This window comes from Glycine max, chromosome 10, assembly GCF_000004515.6.
Source record: "Glycine max cultivar Williams 82 chromosome 10, Glycine_max_v4.0, whole genome shotgun sequence".
Lineage (NCBI taxonomy): Eukaryota > Viridiplantae > Streptophyta > Magnoliopsida > Fabales > Fabaceae > Glycine > Glycine max.
In genome coordinates this window covers 38,590,086-38,598,931 of record NC_038246.2, presented here as the reverse complement: position 1 = coordinate 38,598,931, position 8,846 = coordinate 38,590,086, and the positions used below count along the sequence as shown (strand labels likewise).

Sequence of the window (8,846 nt, the reverse complement as noted above, 5' to 3'; positions counted from 1 at the left end):
TTTAATCCTGCATCCTTAATTACTATGTGTACTCCCCACTTCTATGTTATCTCTTTCTATTCTCATTCTATTTTATTTCTTATCACTATGTCAATTGTTTAGTTCTTTTTGCGAATTTGCATTAGCATTCTTTAGTACATGCTTAGGCTCTGTACACTCCATGTTGGGTCTCCGGCTTGCTTGGCGGTGTTTCAATAACGTGTGAGTAAATTTTGTGAATGACATGTTGGGTCTTCGATTCACCTGAGTTCACAAATTTTACCACAAAACTAAGCTCTTTCCTAAAAAGATAAAATTCTCAAATAAATGATCACTCAATTCTCTTTTTTTCCATGCACTTCATGTTGGATCTCCGACTTACTGGACAGTGTTTCAATAAAGTGTGAGTAAATTTTGTAAATGTCATGTCAGATCTCCAACCTACTTGACTTCACAAAGTTTACTACAAAATCAAAACCTTTCCAAATAAAATAAAATCAACTCAACACACAACCTCTTTTTCTACAAAGAACTACGTAACTCTGATTTCTTCATTACACCTGGGGATACGTAGGAGCGAGGGCAAATCCCTTGTCGAAAAAAAACTAAAAAAAATAAAATAAAAATTTGATTTCCTTTTCTAAATAAAAAAAATAATATAACAAAATATAATTCATGTTTTCTAGGGAAGATAAATAATTAAAAGTCACATTATTTTTAGCACACTCGATTAAAGGTTGTCGTCTTCATGACGGACGCGTGAGGTGCTAACACCTTCCTCGTACGTAAACGACTCTCAAATCCTTTTTCTCAAATCGTATACCATTCCTTATCATTTTTTGGTTTTCCTGACATTTTTCTTAAGTAAATGTTGGTGGCGACTTCCCATGTTTTCAATTTTTTGGAAAATAATTTATTTATTTATCTAAATAATTTTTATTTCGTTGTCCGTCATGACCCATGTTGTGACAGTGGGCCTTCTTCTCCCTAAACCTGGGCTGGCCGCTAAGTGAGGCGTCACGTTGGGCGTGACTTGCATGCTAAGCAAGATGCTTCTTAACTTAAACTTCTTCTTCAAGACTTTTCTTCAAGTTTCTGCATCAATTTTTCTCTAAAGCACTTGTAATTTCCCTTCTTTTTGAATCTTGCTGGTCAAGAATTAAAATGATATTAAAATCCTCACTATTCTCTTAAAAACAACAATAAAGTAGAGGAAATCTAATCATTCTTGTCTGATTTGACTATCAATTAAACCTAAATTTCGCAGTTATCAAAGACCCAACCAATGTTTCCTGTTAGTTTCATTTGGAAGAAATTCAAGAAGACCGACACATTAGGCCAGATGTTGAAAAAGGGGCACAAAATTTTAAAAGCTCTTACCATCGCCCAACTGTTTGGGTGAAGCTCAGAAGGAACCACATTCAAGTGCTCAAGCAAAGCACATTGGAAGACGAATGGCGGATTGCCTGATGTCGCCCTCAAGAAAGGGAAGTCATCACTCCCGCAAGCCTGAACGACTATCTTCCAGAAGTCTTTAGGGCTTGCCAGCTTCACCTGACGTTGTAGAGCAGTGATGCTCGCAGCAGAGGTGAGAGAGGACTTGTACTTCATAACATCGTCCCTCACTTACTCATAGCCAACAACAATATGTGGGGACAATGGCGGCCAAACACTATGGCTACGTCGCATGTGGGGAGACACCCTAACATCTCTACACAACTACCTCTCCTCACTCCCCCAGAAGCAGAAGGGGGGAGGATCACAATAACTGGGACAAGCTCCCCGGAAGTAGTAGAAGGTTGCGCCTTCTCGCAAGGGCGAGAAATGCCCCCACCAGTAGGATGCAAAGCCCTCACCCTTTCCGAAGAGGAGGACTTGCTGTCAGAGGCACCACAACGAGTATCCTTCAAGGATGAACCGCTAATGGAAATGACCTCCCGGTCCATCATGGGTTGCTCAATTGAGCCTCCAGAATCAGTGCCACCCATGCCGATGGCGGAATCAAACAAGAATGAAGGCATGACCAGAGAAAATGAATACCTTGAATAAGCAAAGAACATGAACGGAGGAAAAGGGAGAATCACAAGAAGCAAGCAAGGAAGTTTCGAGAAAGAACAGTGGTGGTGATCACAAATCAAACATCCACTCCATTTAAAAGAGGAGACGAACTCTTCGATAACTAACAGGAGCTAAAGTGGTGCCCTAAAATTTTGCACCATGACGCAGCCCCACTCACACACAAACTGCGTCTCCAGTATGTATCCACTGAACGAGTGACACGTATGTAAGAGTACTGAGCGTGTGCCGCACACACCTACGACAATGGACAAAATGTAACGTCTATCTTCAATGCACCCTCTAATGGTCAGAAAAGGACAGAGTTATCAAATCTAAAAATTTTCCTCACATGACACATCAGACTTAGCGTGAAAGATCAAAGGCATGTCCATCCCAGACAACTTAATAGAAGCAGCCTGGACAACACTTGTTCAGGCTCGGGGGCTTGACAAGCTACATCGACCTGCAATTCTTGAGGTTACCGCACCTGATATCAAACAAACACTCAATCATGCTTGGGGGCTTGACAAACTCGTCACCCTCCTACTTGTCAAGGCTACTACCTCGGACATCAAACAATCTTCAACGCTGGACAACCTCTTTCGCCCACAAGCCGGTTCAGAGCTTAGGGGGCTTATGTACTCTCCAGGGTCCATAAAATACACATGACACCCTACATGACACTCTGAGACAAGTGTCAACCCTCCACGTCAGCTTTGGAATAGGAGTACAGACACTCGGCCCTGAGTAGTCAGGCTCCCTTATTGATAGGTTATCTCCAACTTCTTATTATTTGAATATATTTGAATCTTCTCATTTCTTGGTAGGTATTCAATTATCTATAAAACTATACATTATCTATAAGGTACATTTATCTACTAGTAATTATCTTTAATCTACATGTTACTTATAACATTATCTACAAGCTATCGACTATTATCTATAAGCCTTGAATTACATGCAAAGGTTATAACAGTGCCTACAAATAATGACCCGCAACCCTGCTCCTCTCCTATAAATATCAGGTTCCATCGAACCCTCAACACATCCCACACACACGAGCAAACACGTCTGTGCACATCTCTCTTAATCGCTCACTCGAGCTTACATTTATGCATATACATGCTTTATCTCCTAACTCATATACTTACTTTGAACGTCGATTCCTTTTTTTTTTTGCATGTCTCCCCTCCTGTCCTCTTAACAGAGGTACCTCTCAAAGCTGACATGTGAAGTCTGGAAGCCCATTATACCTACGTCTACCCTAACGTGTGTCAATTCTGAATTTTGATAAGTATAATAGTTAATAGGAATAAAGATATAATAGAAAAAAAATAAGGTTATCTTTAACTTTGAAAAACAATAAGAATTAATTTATGATAAAAATCAAACAATTAAAAAAGAATAAGAGAGTATAGAATAACTAGTAATTTATAATTGTAGTTATATAACGACTAAAGTCAATAAATTCTATTAAATTTTGAATGTACAACTACGTGATAAATTTTAGGTACTCATTGGTTAAAATTAAAGTTATAGGTGAAAATTGCATTTAAGCCTAAATGGCTAGTAAGCATTATGTGTATAAAACTTTGATGGCACGTGATCGGCGATTTGTTGGTGAAGTTGGATCACGTGAGAGACGATCGATCGATCTTTGTTTCTGGTTTGACTGTTACGAAACGACGAAGCATTCCATTTTGTTTCGTTTGGGATCTGAATGGCGACGAGAAATCGCACTCTGCTTTTCAGAAAGCACAGAGATGCGTTGAAGAGTGTTCGAATTCCCTCATTCTCTTCGGCGCCGTCCACCGCTTCCGGCGCCGGCGGTGGCCCCGTCATCGAATTGGCCACCACTTCATTTCTCAATTCCAATCGCTCTTACACTCCGATCAGTACCGATGATCCCGGCAATTCAAGGTGCACTTCATCACATTACAGATCTTAAATATCGATGTTAATTTTATCGTGGATCAAATGTCCGAATAGCTTATTATTTCTTAGATCCGTAGCTTTTTTTATTGATTTCCTTTTCAACGATTCATTGAATACTAGTAGGAGTGCTCACATTTGCTATTGAAGTTCGTCACTCGAAACATGAAGTCATACCTGACAGGAATTTCAGATTATTAGTATTAGTAAAGGATGCATGTGACGTGGCATCATCGAAAATGAGTGTTGTGGATTAATTAACGGATGAATTGTCTGTGCTACACTCTTGATTTTTTTGTAGGGAATTAGAATAACAGTGGAAATGGATGTTTTATAAAATTATTGTGCATAGTTCACTTTGTCTTTTGTTTTTCACACGCGTGTGTTTCTGTAAGAATTGGAAATGATGAGTTATTCATTGTTTTTATGGATGCAGTAGGGGTCCAAATGCAATTACTGTGGGGCTACCTCCGGTGTGGGTGGATTTATCAGAAGAAATAGCAGCAAATGTGCAACGTGCGCGCACAAAAATGGGAGAGTTGGCGAAGGCTCATTCAAAGGCTTTGATGCCGTCATTTGGAGATGGTAAGGAAGACCAACGAGCTATTGAGACTCTAACACATGAGATAACTGACTTAATAAAGAAGTCGGAGAAGAGACTGCGGAGACTTTCTGCTACTGGGCCTTCTGAGGATTCCAATGTCAGGAAAAATGTGCAGGTACGATTGCTGAACTCACATGATGCTGATGAGATGGATGATGAATTTTTTCTTTTCCCCCATAATAATGTATGTGCTTTATTCAACTTAAAATCTTTTGGGCACTTCATGAACCAAGCATGAGACTCTTAAATGGTATCAATGCTATGGTATACTGCTTTTATTGTTTAGGGGTTGTAAAAGGAAGTGTATCAGATAAAACTATGAAGCACCGATACTTACTCTTACTTAAAGTATCGTATCTAACACATATCTAGTATCCCTCATACTTGGATACTATACCTGGCCAATACTTCATCCTCTTTATGGCTGATGGCTGATGCTGAAGAGGGAATGAGATTGACACTATTCTTGTTTGTAAGGAATAGATAGTGATTAATGATGACAATGATTTATAATCTCTATTTTCTTTTTAGTAATGTCCAAGAAGTCTCCTCTTAGTTTGGATTATTGGAATTGCAATTATATATTTATTTATTCTTTAGAAGATTTTATACATATCTATGTATATATTACATGTATCATATCCTATATATTTTTTGAATAATCATATAATTGTATTGAATACGATATATGCAAGTTGCTTTTGTGCATCATAGGAGAAATGAGAAAGAAATTACAATGAGTGGGGGAGGTGGGAGATAAAAGACTAAAAAGTGCAACAGATTTCCAGCTTCTCTATTTTTCACGTATGGAAACTCCATTTAAATTACTGCCTGGTGTGAACATACCATAAATCAATGGGCTTATAAACACCCTTAAGGATGTGTAGACAGAAACCTTAGTGACAATTACAATCCCATCCAATAACATATATGTTCGGGAAAACCCAAGTCTCACATTGGCTAGAGATAATGCCAAGATAGAGTATATAAGTGGAGGGCAACCCTCACTTTTTGAACTAGTTTTTGGGGTTGAGTTACGTCCAAACTCACATTCTAACATTCTAAAATGATATCAAAGTCTATCATAGATCCATTAAAAGGGTTACCCACCATATTATCCACACATCAAGCCCCAAAAGTGCTGGGTGTGACGGGGTGTATTGGAAAAAACTCAAATCCCACATTAGCTAGAGATAGTATCAAGATAGAGTATATAAGTAGAGGGCAATCCTCATCCATTGAGCTAGTTTTTAGTGTTGAGTTAGGCCCAAATCCAAATTCTAAGAATATACGTGGGCATGCAGGCACCCTTAAAGATGCATGCATTTTGCTTTCAACCAAATAATCACATCATCATAAAAAATTTTCCTCCTTTTCTTTTACGAACCCTTTGTATTATGTCGTGAGAAATTGCTCAAAGGTGAAAAGGGTAGACCAATATTCTCCAATAACACCAAAAAAAATTATTCCAAAGGACTGCACTTAAAACAACATATCAGCCGAAAAATTTATATGGTATCCTATTACTTAGTGCTTCATAGTGAAGCATAGCATGTTCCTGTATACAATCTTTGCCATAATTAAAATTATCATATGCCAACTGTAAGCTACCAAATAATCATTCTAAGTTTAGTCAACATTATTCTGTCAGTCAAGTATGCTACAGTATAGAATCTAAAGGTCTTATAAAGAGCACTTGGCAAGGAAGGGATGGGGAAAAGGCTTATGAGGACCATATACTTTTATTTAGTCAAGGTTCTCTCCACCCTTCTCCATGTGTCGTAATGTTTGTAAAGTTCTCATCAAGTCATCCTAAAGTTTTAGTGCTTGATTAAATTAATCCAAATATCTTACTTTGAGTTGCATGATTGGGGCAACAGACACTAGTCATGAACATTTATTAATTATTCCAAAATGCCTCGATTCTAATTGTATCCATTTCCTTTCTTTCATAGCCAGAAAGATGACAGGGTCATTTATGCATGAAATTGAGTCTATGATGGTGGCTTGACTTTCAACTGTTTAATCTTTATGTCTGAACTAATGTTTCATTACTTGTACCTTGTTGAACATTTTCTTATTTTGTGTACTGCTTGCAGCGCTCTCTTGCTACTGACCTTCAGAACCTCTCTGTTGAGCTCCGCAAGAAACAATCAACTTATTTAAAGCGCCTTAGACAGCAAAAAGAGGTGAGAGAAAAAAAGATAAAAGCTTTTTGTTTTACCTTTCTTTCCTTTACTAACAAAGAAAATAAAGTTTCTAATTTTTTCCCTGGGCATTTTTTTTTAACTGGTGTAGTTTATTTATATTGACAATTTAATAAACCAGAAAATATCACAACCGTGCAAATCAATTTGATTGTCATTAGCTCATTAAATTCTATCCTCAATTCTCATCTAGAGTACTGTATAAAATTGCATCTCTCACGTCATCAATTTTTTTCCTCTCTGTTGTGGCCAAATGATCTCATGGTAAATAATATCCTTGAAGTTTTGGTCTTTAATTGAGTTGGATAGTGTCGTATAATCTATGTAGCCAACCTCACTTGGTGGGATAAGGCTTTGTTGTGGCCAAATGATCTTTTGATTTTCCTTTTCATCAGCTAACAACAAGTGATGAAGTATACTTGCTCTTTTGGTTTGAAGGAATATTTATGCTGAAGGAAACTGTACTGCCTTTACCTTATTCCCTTGCTCTCTGTCTCTTATCTGGAGATCATCTCAATGATCATGTTATACATATTACTTAATAGCTGATGGATTTTGTTTAAAGCTTTTGATTATCATTTTATTTTATTGCAGGGTCAAGATGGAGTTGATCTAGAGATGTTAAATGGAAGTAAATCCAAATATGAAGATGATGACTTGGATAATATGGTATTTCTTTTTGTTTCATTTTTTTTGTTCACTTTGTTTCTTGAGTATGGAGAAGGTGGGCCAATATTTCTATCCTTACCCTGTTTATTAGCTATCTATTTGCTCGAAGATTTGTTGACAAATTCTATTATCCATATGGCCATACCCTTGCTGTAGTTGGATATATGTCAGTTGATTGCTGATGCTATCAAATTATTTATATGTAGGTATTTAATGAGCATCAAATGGCCAAGCTGAAAAAAAGTGAAGCATTCACAATAGAAAGAGAAAAAGAAATCCAACAGGTAAGCAAAAGTTGGATTTATGCCCTGTTATTAATGACTTGTTTGACCTTATGTGGTGTTATAGATGGACTTAGAACTTCCTCGTTTGCTTTTATAGGTTGTGGAATCTGTGAACGAGCTTGCTCAGATTATGAAGGATTTATCAGTACTAGTCATAGACCAGGTCAGCAGATACCCTCTTTTGAGGAAGTTTACAATTTTCTTTATTCCACACTCTTTTAACCATTAACATCCTCTGTATATAGGGAACCATTGTCGATAGAATAGACTACAACATTCAGAATGTTGCAACCACAGTTGAGGATGGCCTTAAACAGCTGCAGAAGGTCCTACTTCCATTCCTTGTCTACTATTTTAATTTGGCAGTGTTGCTAGCTTCCCTCTTCCCCTCTATCTCACTCTCATTATCTCATTTCCCCTATGATAATTATTTGGTTTATGGGAAGTGCAGGCAGAGAGAACTCAGAAAAAGGGAGGCATGGTAATGTGTGCTACTGTGCTTCTCATCATGTGCTTCGTAATGTTGGTTCTCTTAATCATTAAGGAAATTATTTTGTGATCCATGGTGATATTCGATTTATTTTTAATATTTGGCCACCTCTTGTTGGTGTGACCTTTCATTTGACACCAATATCCCTTGCCTACCCGGATAGTAACACGCAGCTTGCCTTGGAGAAGACCAAGCAGTTTTGGAGTAGACAAGCCACATTAATTTTCTCAATTTTTGGTTGTATGTAGAGGCCACATTAATTTTCTCAATTTTTTTTTTTTGTTTTGCAATTGGGAGGTAGGGTGGAGTAGGTGTGTTAGAGGCACAAGAACTTTAGAGGTTGGTGTGGTATAGTAGGAAAGGATATATAAGGTCAGAAAATGTATAGTGTTTGTATGAACCTCGACTTAAGCATTATTTGCCTGCAGAACCGGGTGCTTAGTTCGTTTTCGTACATTTTCTTTTCTTTGATGAAAGAATTCTGAATTTATTGATTGATGAAACCTGCGGAACCGGGTGCTTAATTTCTCTTCATACTTTTTCTTTTCCTTGATCTATGAAAGAATTCTGAATTCATTGATGAAAACTAAAAGTAGTACAGGATGGAAGTGCGTACATAAATT

At 37.5% G+C, this 8,846-nt stretch overlaps 1 protein-coding gene across 2 annotated transcripts; it reads left to right on the top strand.

The window, feature by feature from the left end:
* The first annotated feature begins 3,598 nt into the window (after positions 1-3,598).
* On the top strand, positions 3,599-8,726 carry LOC100789659 (syntaxin-43). Of its 2 annotated transcripts, none has more exons than XM_006589064.4 (8): positions 3,599-3,957; positions 4,409-4,688; positions 6,673-6,762; positions 7,375-7,449; positions 7,656-7,733; positions 7,831-7,896; positions 7,979-8,059; positions 8,185-8,726. In XM_006589064.4, exons 1-8 carry the CDS (start codon positions 3,758-3,760, stop codon positions 8,290-8,292), a joined length of 978 nt encoding a protein of 325 aa, XP_006589127.1. In that variant the 5' UTR covers positions 3,599-3,757; the 3' UTR covers positions 8,293-8,726. The 2 variants fall into 2 exon arrangements, with proteins under 2 accessions (XP_006589127.1, XP_003536051.1); XM_003536003.5 differs by having other exon boundaries at positions 3,621-3,957; positions 4,406-4,688.
* The last annotated feature ends 120 nt before the right edge of the window (positions 8,727-8,846 follow it).